Genomic DNA, 14,518 nt, shown 5'->3' with positions numbered 1-14,518 from the left:
ACAATGCGGAGGGGGTGTCCCTAGGCTATGAAGTCACTTATTCCATTTGTCTACTTCTTCAGTTCCTAAAAGGACGAGTGCTGAGAGAGGCAGGGAGTTCCCAACCCTTTAGGACCTTCTGGCTGCGTGGCTTTACCTCTTAAGTCCTTTTCCCGGGCTACAATCTGTTTCCTCTTGGTGGTTATTTTCTCATACTTCCTTTGCTCTCTCTGGGTCTGTCTCATCTCCTCTCTCCAGTACCACTCCTGGAACCTACTTTGTCTTTCTTTCCATGTGAAATTCCTAGTAGGATCTAGTTTGCTCCCAGGGCTTTAGTATGTTCCTTATCATGCTATAAAAGCCCAGTAATGCTCACAGAGCAAACCCAGCTCTCCCTGTTCTCCACACAGATAAGCGTAGCAGAAGAGCCCTCATCTTCTCACACTCGCTGTCACTTAGCTGCATGTCTGCTCTCGTCCTTTCGTGAGGATTAATGCTCTCATTTACGCTTGCTCCTACTGAGTTTGGTCCACCATCCCGCCTTTACAGTCACTAGCACTTTAGTAACATGAGCTAGCTGCAGACACAACATGGTATCGGGCTTTATTTGAGCCAACAATACTGAATTGTACCCAGGGACATTTCTACTTGTGAGGTTCAGAGACTGGTTCTTATTAAGATCATACAGGGCTCTTAACCACACACGAACCCTCTGCAACCTACAGTGCCAATCCAAAGCCCATCCTGCAGCCTATGAGGGCAAAGTGACAGTAACAAGTCGGGAAGCCTATCTTATTTCTCCACCTTGACAACCATGAAGTGTTGAATGAGTTTCCTGATGGCTTCTGCCTTGAAGATGTTGCTCCGGCACCTTTATGCCTCTTGTGTCTTCTCCATCAGTAGCAGGTCCGTCAGTTGCTTGTCTGAAACACTGAGCTGCTGGCAGCTTCTCATAACCTGACTAAGATAGATCGCCAGGAGATGCTTACACTGGAATACAAAACACAAACTTGTTAGGAACAGGCAGGATCATGTCTGACCAGTCTAATCAAACCTCTCACTATCACATGCAAGGAGGAGAGTGAAACTCTGCCATGCTTTCAGCTGGTTTCGTCCTTGCCTTCAGCATGTAGCTAACCACGGCTGACAGTCCTTGAGGCACTATGCTGCTTGGCGTTCCTCACACAGGAGCTCATGCAAATCTCATAGCTACCCAGGAGGTTCAAACTTCATTGTAGCGAGCATGCAGAGCCTGTACTCACTTTAATCATTGTTGTCTTCTGGGGTGGGGAAGGAGCATAGGGGAAATTCTCACATACACACAAATGTGTGGAGATGACTCTATTAGACCTGTGTCACAGAACACAGCATTGGATCCTGAGAGGACCATGGTTCAATCCTGTCGTTATACAGGTGAAATATACCACATTCATGGCTAGTAGGGTGTATGAATGGAGATGCTCAATTTGGCACCAAACTCTCAAGATGTTTAGTTGTTAATAGTATAAAAAAAGAAAGGGGGGCCTTGAGAGACAGCTCAGTGGTTAAGAGCACTGACTATTCTTCCAGAGGACCGGGGTTCAATTCTGAGCACCCACATGGTAATTCACAACTGTCTGTAACTCCAAGATCTGACACCCTGAGACAAACATACATGCAGGCAAAATACCAATGCAAAGAAAATAAAAATAATCATTATAAAAAAATTTTAAAAAAAAAAGGTAAGAAATGAGGCGAACCTGACTGTTCTCTACTCTGGCCAGACTAAGGACTAACCACCTTCTCTTAGCAGAGGAGGGTACTGCATCTCTTTCCCTTTGGAACAAGCAGTATGCAGACATGCTGTCCTTACTTGATGTCTGGACTCCGTGGACTCACAAAGATGCAGAGATGTAGATGGAGGTGTTCCTGCTCCATAGGATGAATGTGAGGCCAAAGCCATCTTTACAAGCAGTGGGATGAGGTGTGCGCACCTTTTATTTAGCTCTCTCTTTACTGGGCTGTCTACTTCCCCAGCACTCATTTCCAGGATTACCTTACTGTCCCCACAACCTCCTCTACAACCTTAAAAAAACAAACAGGAATCTGGTGAAGTACCAAATGTGGTATTGAATTCTAGGAGGCTGAATTCAAGAGGTGACTAAGACAAGGATAATAAACCACAATTTCTCCAATATTGAGGGAAATACCCATTCCATATAACCCCTCCCAAAAAATGTATGTAGCACTTAAAGTCTGAAATGAGGCTGGCCTTTTCTCTCCCAATTTGGGTGCAGTGGCAAGAGCCCATTTTTTTTAAAGTTTTGTTTATTATATATTCAGTGTTCTGTATGCATGCATGCCTACAGACTAGAAGAGGGCATCAGATCTCATTCTAGATGGTTGCGAGCCACCACGTGGTTGCTCTTAACTTCTAAGCCGTCTCTCCAGCCCAAGAGCCCATTCTTACCAGCAGACTGTCACTCTTCCGTAACACTGAGAAGGCAAACGCTGGACATGAGCAGAAATGACAGGAAGCCAGACATGTGTATGTTTTGCCAGAACTCCCAACTACCTGGGAAGAAGAGGACGGACAGGGTTAGAAGGTTTGCTCCTGGTACAGGTTCCTGACGATCTATTCAGTGCCCGAGAGTTGCTGATGGACATCACTGTGAAGAACTGCAGTGGAGTTTATACAAAAGGGAAAACACAAGTTTTCTTTCTGCGGTGTGCAAACTCTTCTCTCTTCAGCACTCTAGGACTTCAGGCGGTGGAAGGGTTTCAGTCTAATCCAGGCTTCCACACAGCCTCTTGTTCTCTGATGCGCAGGTCTCAGCCTGTAGGGACTAAACAGGACTGGAGAAAAGCTCGTGTGCATTTTACTGCGGGGCCCTGCAGCAGTACGAGGCTGCATGCATGGACCTTTCTAACGCTGCTGTTACATTCCCAGAGAGTGGAAAGGAGCAGAGTGCACGGGAGGCAGGAACACAGCGGCTCTCAGGTGAAGGAAGAAGAAAGGGTGTGAGAGGGGAGAGGGATGACTCAGCAGCTCAGGATGGAGGTCTCAGGGAAGGAGGCAAGTTCAGATCTGCCTGTTCATCCAGCGGGATGGAAGAAGGACACAGACGTGGGTGTTGGTGAGAGGCCCAGTACAACAAATACTCTTGGTGACGGTCAAAAGGAACACAAAGGAAATGTAAAAGGAAAACAAGATTTGCCTGTGGTGTGATTGGACCAGTTTGTGGAGAAACCACTCTCCCACCAAGTAGCTAAGTATTTCCTGTTGGCAGCTTGCTATGGTTTGGATTTTGAATGTCCCCCAAAGGCACATGTGTTAAAAGCTTGATTGCTATCTCCTGGTGCGTATGGGAAGTGGCAGAACCTTTAGGAGGCAGGGCACAGTTAGACCGGGTTAGGCTGCTGCGGGCATGCCACTGCAAGAGATCCTGGGATCCCAACCTTCCTGTCTTTGCTTCCTGGCTGCCAGGTAAAGAGGCCTTCTCAGCCTCCTGTTCCTGCGATAATATACGGTAACGTACTGTGCTGCCCTAGGCCAGTACAACAGGGCCCAGCAGCTGTGGATGGGAACCTCTGAAACTACTAGCCAATAGAAACCCATTCTCCTTCACTGTGACTTATGCCAGATACTCATTATAGTGATGAACACCAGTTAACACAGGCTACATCTGAGTTAGCTCCCAAATGAAGTAGATCATCACCATCAAAGGGAAGTAAAAACATTTCAATTACTCTACAGTAGACTGTCATATCTGAATTTGCCACAAGGCTTTCAAATTAAATTTAGGCTTTAAGACGGCAATCTAAATGAAAAAGTCAGGATTTGTTAGGATTATAATGTAAGCATTCCCAGGATCCTCTGCCCCAACCTGAGAACAAGTAACAGGTAAGGCCTTAATTAGAAGAAATAATAGGTTCAAGTGCTGTGCTTGTTTGTCTGTTAATGCTTAATATGATACAGCTTTTCTGGTAATTTGTTGACTAAGCAGAATTCTATGGGGGATTTGAGATGACTAGGAATGTCCTTCTACCATACCTAGACATAGTTTAAATCAGGTATTAAAAACTAAACCTTACACACTTCCTATTCCAAGGTTTGCTATCTTATGAACGTGACACCAACAGCGCTGAGCACCAACAGTTTCCCTAGTGAGTCTAGAAAGGATGAACGGACATTAAAGCCAACTGCTTCCCACTCCACCCTCAAGAAAACTCACGCGCATTCAGCACTGACATGGTAGACATTGGCTCTCCAGACTACCAAAGAATGCACCTTTAATGTTCCTTCTTTTCTCTCTAGATTTAGACTCAAACAGGTAAAGCCTCCAGGACTCTCCAGGTCCTGGATCTATCAGAATGCTTCCTGGATTATGTGGAACCAAAGCCTGGTGATTTAGGGACAGGGATAAATTCTACAGAGGTCCCCTTGCCTTATGTTTTCAAAAGGCTGCCTGAGATTCAAAGTAAACTGGCCAAATTCCTGGGGCAGTAGAAACTCTAAAGACAGTAAGTGCTTTAATTTGCTTCTTCCTTATCTAGCAGTTGACAACGAATGAACCCAACAATCGGGCAAAAATCTGAGTTAGAAATGTTTAGAACTGGAAATTAACCTTAGGGGTAATTTAATTTAGTATCTTCACTCTTCAGTGGAAGAAGGACCCTCTCTTACCGGAACTGCTCCGAGTTCTTCCACTCACAGCATAGGCTGGAATGTGCCCCCACTCACCCCTCCTTTCCCCACCCCTGCGTGGAGATTTTTAAAAAGTAAACAGGAAAGAACACACTCAAGACCAGGACTGGACTCTGAGGAGTCTCCCTGGCAGGAAGTCTGTAGTGATCGTTCAGTCGGAGCAACCACCTTATAACCACCTCAGGCCCTGTAGCTACTGCATTTGGGAAGCTGCATTTATTGTTTCCTGTGTTTGCTGTCTCTTTCTGGAAAAAGGGTTTACCGTTCCTATCCTGATACAGACTGGCTGTGTGAGCTGTGGTAGCTCACAGAATGTGAGCAGCTGAGCATAAATGTTAAAGACTGTAGTATACCATGTTCTCCAGTGTCCTCAGAGGGCTGCTTCAGAACTGGGATCCCCGAGTGCAGACGTTTTAGGAATTGAACTACAGTTGTCTCCTGTGGATATGCAGTGGATATACAACCTTGTTCAAGTGAGTGAGCTGGAAGTGTCTAAAAGGCAGCAACAAAACAATGACTTCAGCCGGGCGGTGGTGGCGCACGCCTTTAATCCCAGCACTCGGGAGGCAGAGGCAGACGGATCTCTGTGAGTTCGAGACCAGCCTGGTCTACAAGAGCGAGTTCCAGGACAGGCTCCAAAAAAACCACAGAGAAACCCTGTCTCGAAAAACCACAAAAAAACAAAAACAAAAACAAAAACAAAAAAAACAATGACTTCAGAATAATCACACATTACACCTGAGGATAATGAAAATATCCGGGCTGACCTGCGGAGGAAAAGTTGACTCATGGAAAGGTTACTAGTTGGGCACCAAGGCAGCGTCTGCTTCAACTTCTATCACCTTACAGAGCTGAGGAATGAACCCTGAGTCTTACGGTATGACTGCACAATGTACCGTAGGATTGATGTGATGTCTGAGAGTTCTAGTCTCATTCAACTCAAGTCAAAGTTGAAGCTGACAGCTACATAGCTAGGAGTCCATTTTTAAAGACAGCAACATAATAAAGGATATGATGGACAACCATTAAGAAAGTTATATTGACAAAAAGAATTCAAATTGTTTTAAACAAGACGTTTAAAATTTTAGCTAGTAGCCAGATCACATAATTAAGGGACAATGCCTATTCTGGTCATATGATAATGGAGCTGAGACCAAAAAAAAAGTCTTTTAACTTGAAACTTAATAAAAAGATTTATAAGGCTAGGTGGTGGTGGCACATGCCTTTAATCCCAGTACTTGATAGGTACAGGAAGGTGAATCTCTGAGTTCATGGCCAGCCTGGTCTACAGAGTGAGTCCCAAGACAGCCACGGCTTCACAGAGAAACCTTGTCTCAAAAAAACAAAAAAGATTTATTTTTATTTTATATGTAGGAGTGTCATACTGGCCTATGTGTTGTGTACCATGTGCATGGCTGGTGCCCACAGAGGTCAGAAGACGCACCGGATCCCCAGAACTAGAGTTACAGGCAGTTGTGAGTTGCCGTGTGTGTGATGGGACTGAACCCAGATCCTCTGCAAGAGGACAGCTGAGCTGTCTCTGCAGCCCTGGAACCAAAATTCTATAAGACTGGAAGGGTCCTTTTTGTATATAAGATACAAAAAGATAACACAAGAAATAAATTCAGTGGCTCCAACTATTATTCATCTATAAACCCACCATGAGAAAATTTCCCCTTTGAGTAGAAAAGTTTTATCCAAAGATTGTAAATATATCCAACACTCCATTTTGTTAATGAAGAAACACATGATGACCTTCTAGGTCAATTAAGGTCAGCTACAATATGGACTGGCAAGTTGATCCGTAAGTGGACACATGCATTTGTCAGAGCAGGCTTTGTTCAAATCATTCTCTAAGAATTAAGAGTTGCCGACTTGGTCTCAGCTCTGAGACATTCACTAGAAGATAGAATTCAAACAATGAAAAAAATGTCCCTACCCACGGATGGTGTCTGTCTTAACCCTTCTGAGCCACACACAAACTTGGCTCACCACTGCCAGCATTTCCGTGTTGTGCATAAGAGGCCCCTCCCTCAACTGTAGCCACATTTACCACTGTCTCGTGAAGCGAGCCTGGGTGCAGGTGGTTATGCCGGCCTCCTGTTTATAATAGCTTTTCTAGTCTCATGTTGGAGTCTGGCAGTGTGAGGTAGCCAGACTGACTGTTACTTTACCCTCTGCATTTCAGTTTCCTGCAAAAGAAATACTTGGCTTTGCTTCTGTTGAGAATTATCAATAGCATGAAAGTAATAAGAGTATGGTGAGAGGCTGTCACATGGCAGATCTATTGTAAGCCCTAAGGGGCAAACTCAGGACCACAGAGACTCAGGAGTCTGACTCATTATAAATACTTCTGACAACAGTTTAGAAAGATCAGTGTGGACAAAATTAATCTGTACATATGGAATAACTGCAAGAAGCATTTTGTTTTTTCCCTATAAACATGAGATTGTGAACAGGATGAATATGTCAATAAACGTGTGTGTGCACGCTTGCCCCTATTATCAACAAGACAGCAAAGGTTGGTGATACTTGAGAAAAGAGTCTGTCCACGCCATTGTTAGTTTAATACAGTGCTACTGAGTAGCATCAAGTCATATTTATCTTTCATTTCTAAAATGTCTGGAGATACTTTTTTATGCAACAAGCCTTGTGTAGAAAGATCAAATACTGGGCTGGAGAGATGGCTCAGTGGTTAAAAGCACTGCCTGCTCTTCCAAAGGTCCTGAGTTCAATTCCCAGCAACCACATGGTGGCTCACAACCATCTGAAATAAGATCTGGTACCCTTTTCTGGTCTGCAGGCAGACACAATACTGTAAACATAATAAATAAATAAAAAAAGAAAGAAAGATCAAATACTACGTGAGCTTTATGTGGAATCTGAAATAATCCAGCTTATAGAAGCAAAAGCAGAATGGTGGTGACCCAGCATTTTAGGAGTGGAGGAGGAGAGATTAGGGAAATAGCTGAAGAAGGAGACATAAACTCAGGAGATTTACTGACTACACTAACAATGTATTGCAGACTTGAACATCACAAAAGAAGTAGGCATGCAAGATAGTTTGAGATAGTTGGATATGTCAGTAGCATGAAGTTATCTCATAAAGGATCATATATCAAGACATTTTGTATGTCATAAATGTATGGTTTTGTCAATTTAAAATAAATACAAATCTTAAATTATGACTATGTTAACTTTACTAAGTTGGGTCAAAGCCTTTTAATGGTCCAGGATGTCCATACTTTATGTTGGTCATGAGCTTCCACACGGATTGTGAAGAGATTTATGCCCTAAGGGTGTCTAGACTTTTACCTGGTAAACACGTCTTCCACTGGGTGATGAGATTAAAGTGACGGACTCTCGGTCAACTAAATCCAAGGCCTGGATGGCCGATGACCCAAACACAAACTTCAGCCTAGGGAATACAAGGACACTGGGTTAGAAGGGTCGATCCTGAGATGCGAAGGATCACTCTCCTATCTCTTTTTGACAGTGGTGCTGAAACAGAAGCCAAGGCCTCAAACATGGCAGGCAAGCGCTGTGCCGCAGTGCTCTCCCTCGGTCTCTGCACCCTCCTGAGTGTGCTGTTCCTCAAGGCCATCCTCTTAGGGATGGTTGCTAACTGGCCTGTAACTTGCCAGGAGGCTAGTGCTGGGATTAGGAGCACAGCCGGCACAGCTGGCTTTTAGGGGGTGCTGGGCTTGTGCTCAGGCGCCTGTGCTTAACAAGCAGTTTACAACCGACCTGCCTCCCCTGCCCAATCCTCAGACTTTAAATAAAAAAGTAATTTTAATTTGGAAAAAAATATTAATAAAGCCCATGGACTTGGGCTGGAGAGATGGCTCACAGTTATGAGCACTGGTTGCTCCTCCAGAGGACCTGGATTTGATTCTCAGGACCCACATGGCAGCTCACTCCATCTGTAACTCCAGTTTCAAGAGATCCAGTGCCTGTCTCTAGCCTCCATGGGCACTGCATGCATGTGGTGCACAGATAAACATGCAAACAAAACACCCCTCGGGCAAGCACTTGTTTTTTCTCTTCCTCCCTCCCCTGTCAGAGCCCCTCCTTTCTCTCCGCCCTGGCACTCACACAGGCTCAGAACACACTCCACCTCTGGACTACCTCTGCACATGCTCAGAACACACTCCACCTCTGGACTACCTCTGCACATGCTCAGAACACACTCCACCTCTGGACTACCTCTGCACATGCTCAGAACACACTCCACCTCTGGACTACATCTGCACATGCTCAGAACACACTCCACCTCTGCACTACATCTGCAGCACATCTTATGCTAATTACTGGTTTCTTTACTGTTGATGTGTTTTGTATGTTATTATTCATGGAATGACTGTGTATAAACACATGTGTATATGTATCTATGCACATATAGCATTGCTTATCAAGTTTAAATGTAACAGGTATATTACTTCATTTTCCCATAAATTAGTCTCACACACAAAATTACTAGGAAGAATTGAGAAGGAACACTTTTGAATTTTTTATACTAAAATTGAATATTTATTTGATTAACTAAATAAAAGAGCCTCTTAATCAGAGATAACCACAGCTAACTTCAATTTTTTTTTTTGATTTTCGAGACAGGGTTTCTCCGTAGCTTTTGGTTCCTGTCCTGGAACTAGCTCTTGTAGACCAGGCTGGCCTCGAACTCACAGAGATCTGCCTGCCTCTGCCTCCCAAGTGCTTATGCTAATTACTGGTTTCTTTACTGTTGATGTGTTTTATATGTTATTATTAGCTGGGATTAAAGGCGTGCGCCACCAACGCCCGGCCTAACTTCAATTATTTTAAAATGGCTTTGTCTACTTTATGATTTCTGTGAACATCTCTCAAACACCATAAATATTTCTTCTATTACCTTTGATGGCTATAAAAAATCTCTACTGTAAAAATGAATTATTTTTACTCTAGCTAAACTAATTTTGAGTAGATGGTTTCCAGGTTGTTCTGTTGTCATATTCAGCACTAGGAGAATCTGCTCATTGTAAGATCTTTAGGAACAGCACAGTTACTTTCTTGGGAAATGTTCTTATAAGTGGAATAACCCCGTCAAAGAACATGTATGTTTGAAAGCTGTACTGCAGATTGCCAGGTGTGGTGGTTTGAATTGAGAATGGCTTTCATAATTTCATAAACCTGAATTGCTTGAGCCACAGTTGGTGGAACTGTTTGGGAAGGATCAGGAGGTGTGGCCTTGTTGGAGGAGTTGCGTCACCTGGGGCAGACTTTGAGGTTTCCCTACGCCATTCCCAATTAGCTCTTTCTCCCTGCCTTGTGCTTGTGCATCAGATGCAAGCTCTTGGCTACTTCTCCAGCATCGTGCGTGTCTCCTTGCCTGCTGCCATCTCCCTACCCTGGTGGGCAGGAACTCACTCTCTCAAAGTATACGCGGCCCCCAGTTAAATGCCTTCTTTTATATTCTTTCTTGGTCGTGATGGTTTGTCACCGCAGTAGAAAGGTAACTAAGACACTAGGTTACTTTCTACTATCTCTACCAGCAAGGGATTACATGTCCTTTTCTCCATATTTTGTCAACATTTTTTTCTGTGGTTGGCTAGTTTTATAGAAAAAAATTATTTTTATTTTGCATTTTATGATTATTAGTAATATTGTCATTTCCCCTAAAAGTTTTTGGCTATTTGCATTCTTTTATTATTTGTCTATTTCCTACTTGTTCTACTTAAAAAGATTTATTTGCTTTATTTTATGTGAAGTGCTTGAGGACATAAGGGTGCACTGTGTGTACAGGAGCCCATGGAGGTGAGAAGGATGATTTCAAACTTCTGGTGTGGCTGAGGATGACCTTGAAGGCCCCTCTGGTCCTCACGTCGTCGTCGTCGTCTACCTTCCAAGTGCTGGGATTACAAGTGTGCCACCATGTCTATTTTATTTTAATGTTAAAAGAATGAATGTGTGGGGGAGTTTTGCCTATATGCAAGTCTGTGTGCCATGTGTTTGCCGTGCCCACAGAGGCCAGAAGAGGACATTGGATCTTCTAGAGCTGGAGTTAGAGGTGGCAGTGCATCTTCTAAATGGACCTTGGGTCTTTTGGAATAGCAGCAAGCCATGTCCCCAGCCCTCTTCCTATTTTTTAAAAACCAAGAAACATACTGAAAGGATATGAGTCTTAAAACATGGTAACTTAAAAAATCAAACAGGAGTATGTACTTACGATGAGAGATGTTCATCAGAAACTGTAAAATGGAAGAGTTAATCGTTAGACTAGTAGCTACCAACATGAAGCTCTTATAACCACTATAACTAAATCACCACATAAGATGTAAACAGAACCTTGTAGCCAATTCTACTCCTTTCCCAAACCCCACTGAAATAATAATAAAAGGATTTATTTACTTACTTAAAAAAATCATTAGTTCCCAAGGATGAAAAAGGCAGGGGAAAACAACAGCTAAAATACACTGGAAATTGATACAAAAGTGGAATATAACTTCTCAGACCCTAGCAATCTGTACCTGAAGCTAGCAGTAGGGAGAACCAAGCAAAAGTCTGACGCATATTCCAGAACCTACTATCCTCCTCCACAAGCCCCCTCTAAAGAAACCTCAAATACTCATGACACTAGAGATCTCTGGAGATAGGATCAGGCAGGAACTCTAAAATAAGATTCTCTGAAAGTGGTCTGAGAAGGATCAGTTCCGCTGGGTATGATGGTGCACACATTTAATCTCAGCACAGAGGCAAGCAGATCTCTGTGAGTTCAAGGCCAGCCTGGTCTACAGATTGAGTCTGAGGATACCCAGAACTACATAGACTGTGTCATAATAATAATACTAGTAATAATAATGATAACAACAATGATATAACAACATAAAAAGAAATATCCACCCCAGTTCCCTTTTAGTTGTAGGTGGCTGTTGCTCCCTCATCTAGCAGATGACCACTGACTCTCAAGAGAGGCTCTAATAGAGGATTTTGAGGCTAGGAGAAACATCCAAAACAGGGACTTGCTGCTCTCCTCCCATCACGGCTCTTGTAAGATAAGCAGTCAACCCTCCTCTTCTTCCCTCTGCCACTGAGCTATTCTCCCAGGTGTCACCTTCTGGGCCAGAGATGGGAGAATCTGAGCAAGCCAAAAGGAGACAGCACTGGAATGGATGTTCCAGCTAAGAACCCAGTGAGAACTACAGTGACCATCACCTTTAAGTCCTTGCTTGAGGCTTCTCCTCTAAAACGTGACAAGAATTACCACTACAAAGTAAAAAGAGAACAGAAATAAGGAAAGCAGTCTGCCGAGAGGAAACACTGGCCAGAGGGAAGGTTCCACCGCCTATTACTAATATCAGAACAAACCAGCTAATGCAATGAAACAGGCATGGGGACAACGTCATTTTCAGTGCAACAGTATGAATTAAATATAACATCAGAAATTCAAACCTCATAGAAAATCTAGAAGATACAGTTGAAGGAAGTTCCCAAGAAGCAGAGGGACAGTAAAGGACATTTCATAACCTAGTGATATGAACACTAGAAAGAAAAAAACATCTACAAGTCCATCAAGAGTACTCGCAGGATGGAGTGGTAAACAAAACCAGGGGCTGAAGAGATGGCTCATCCATTAAGAGAGCTTGTAGCTCTCGAAGAGGGCTGGAGTTTGGCTTGCAGCACCCATACTGGGTGGCTTGTACCTGTCTGTACTGCCAGCTCCACAGATCACACACCCTGGCCTCTGTGGGTTTCCTCACACATGGACACATGCAGACACAGTTAAATAAAAAATGAAACGAACAAAATCATATCAGAAGATCGAGAAGGTCATAAACAAGATATAACTGGCTTCCACACCCATGGATCAACATCCGTGGATCAACACAAGGTAAAAATTGAGGGTATGGAGAGATGGCTCAACAGGGTTCACACCCCAGCTCCCTCACAGTCCAGTCCAACAGGGTCTGATGCCATCTTCTGGCCTCCGAGGGCACTGCACCCACATGATACACAGATACACATTCAGGCAAAACACCCAGACACACAAAATTTTAAAAAAGAAATTGAAAAGCCAGATACACACCTGTGACTGAAACTCAAAGGCTTAGGCATGAACACTGAACTTGAGGCCAAACAAAAGGAAATAGACACCAGCCCTCCCAACACCCCAAACCCCCGAGCCTCCCATGCCACTCTTTGATCATTCTCCCCTAAGCAACACGGGCTAACATCTACCTGCAGCGCGGGCACTGCAGAGGCCAACTTTTGTGAGTAATCTCGAGTTGATTTAAAGCATGATAAAGTAGGGAGGAAGGTGAGTGTCACACGTGATCTTCGAAAAGGAACACACACCAGTGCTATTCACCATCAGTCCTCCGCGGGTGCCTACGGAGGACTGCAACACCCAGAGGAAATAAAGGCCACAGCCAAAATTCAGGAACAATGCCAGATGCAAAATGCTAGACTGTTATGGAATGATGCTTTCAGATGAAGAAATGTTCTTTTTTACATGTAATTTAATACCTTCCAATGAAGCGTGAGACTAGAAAAAACCTTTTTCAGACATTCAAAGCCTCAAAAATCCAGTAGGTACTGAAGTACTGTACTTCATAAGACAGGAAACAATATATACATGAATAAATGAGAGGAAAGAGATTTGCAGGCTATGCGAAACATAAAACCAAAGTGGTAAAGAGAATTCCCAGGACTGCAACAGCGAGGAAGATCACTGTAGTCCCCTCCGACACCAGCTGATTCCCATGAGGCAAGTCAGCAGGCTCTTGGACAGACTTCTTTAGGGAAAGTACAACTGATAAAATGCCTTTTAACCTTAACGTTTTGAGTGGAGATTTGTAACACTGGCAATTTTTTTTTTTTTTTTTGGTTTTTTCGAGACAGGGTTTCTCTGTAGCTTTGGAGCCTGTCCTGGAACTAGCTCTGTAGACCAGGCTGGTCTCGAACTCACAGAGATCCGCCTGCCTCTGCCTCCGTTCTAATTTGACTATTATTTTGGGGCGCCATTTTTGACAGAGTGCCTCTAATCGGTCTAAAAGGATCTTCCCGACCCTCCCCACTTCTTGAGACAGTCTTCCTATAGTAGTCCATCTGGCTTAGCACTACGTAGCTGAGGTTGACTTTGAACTTTTGATTCTCTTGTCTCCAATTTCCCAAGTGCGGAGATTACAGCCTTGTGCCTGGTCTTATGCAGGGGCGAGGATTCACGGCGGCTCAATGCATGTTAGGCAAGCCGTCTTGTAGCTGGGCTACAGAGAAAATCCTCCTCTACACCAAACAAAAATCATCTTGTTTGGTCTTTTCGTTGAAGACAGAGGGCGCCCTCTGCTGGCCACAGGGGGAAAGTATTTTTCAACCGCTAGATGTTCAGGTTTTGTGACTATATTTTTTTCTAAACAAAGTATAGGAAGAGTATTTTTTAGGAGAGCGCTATTTTTAAACTTTGCATCACGAATTATGGAAAAAGATTCTGAGTAACTCAAAACTGTCTAGGCTTCTGCCATTCTGAATCCCTGGCCCTTGCCTATACCCTGGGTGCACCCAGGATCTCTTCAAGCACCCGGGGTTCCCCCCGGCCCGCTCGCGCTCCGGAATCTGACATCTATCACTCAAATTCCTGTGTTTAAACAACTTAACGAGCACAGGCTTTAGAGGCAGAACCATGCGGGGTAAGAATAAAAAGCCCGCGGGCCGTACTTCTCGCGCCGTCCCGCACAGCAGCAGCCATCTCGCTCAGCAGCTCCTCCACGACCGCCGGCAGCGTCACAGCCATGGCACGCAGCCCGCGTTCTCCTCCGGGACGCGGCGAACTCTTCACGCGCTCCGGGCCGGGAGGCGGGGCGAGGCGGCGTGACGTCAGCG

The 14,518-nt window shown here is 44.2% G+C and overlaps 1 protein-coding gene across 1 annotated transcript; it reads right to left on the bottom strand.

The window, feature by feature from the left end:
* Positions 1-557: 557 nt before the first annotated feature.
* On the bottom strand, positions 558-14,493 carry Zswim7 (zinc finger SWIM-type containing 7). Its single transcript, XM_075992241.1, has 5 exons — positions 14,354-14,493; positions 10,869-10,890; positions 7,982-8,084; positions 2,429-2,533; positions 558-969 (listed from the first exon to the last, which is right to left on the bottom strand). The coding sequence occupies exons 1-5, from the start codon at positions 14,427-14,429 to the stop codon at positions 853-855; spliced, it is 423 nt and encodes a 140-aa protein (XP_075848356.1). The 5' UTR covers positions 14,430-14,493; the 3' UTR covers positions 558-852.
* Positions 14,494-14,518: the final 25 nt, after the last annotated feature.

The sequence above is a fragment of the Microtus pennsylvanicus genome, chromosome 11 (genome assembly GCF_037038515.1).
Source record: "Microtus pennsylvanicus isolate mMicPen1 chromosome 11, mMicPen1.hap1, whole genome shotgun sequence".
Lineage (NCBI taxonomy): Eukaryota > Metazoa > Chordata > Mammalia > Rodentia > Cricetidae > Microtus > Microtus pennsylvanicus.
The sequence above is the reverse complement of the archived record's forward strand: the minus strand, read 5'-3'. Positions and strand labels throughout refer to the sequence as shown.

What these genes read in the sequence shown, in the direction of transcription:
- Zswim7 (XM_075992241.1), bottom strand. Translation starts at nt 14,429, where the DNA reads ATGGCTGTGACGCTGCCGGCGGTCGTGGAGGAGCTGCTGAGCGAGATG. An exon ending in TGTGCGGGACGGCGCGAGAA is followed by an intron (nt 10,891 to 14,353) that starts GTACGGCCCGCG and finishes TCCATTTTACAG; the next exon opens with TTTCTGATGAACATCTCTCA. An exon ending in GTGGAAGACGTGTTTACCAG is followed by an intron (nt 2,534 to 7,981) that starts GTAAAAGTCTAG and finishes TCTTCTTCCCAG; the next exon opens with GTAGTTGGGAGTTCTGGCAA.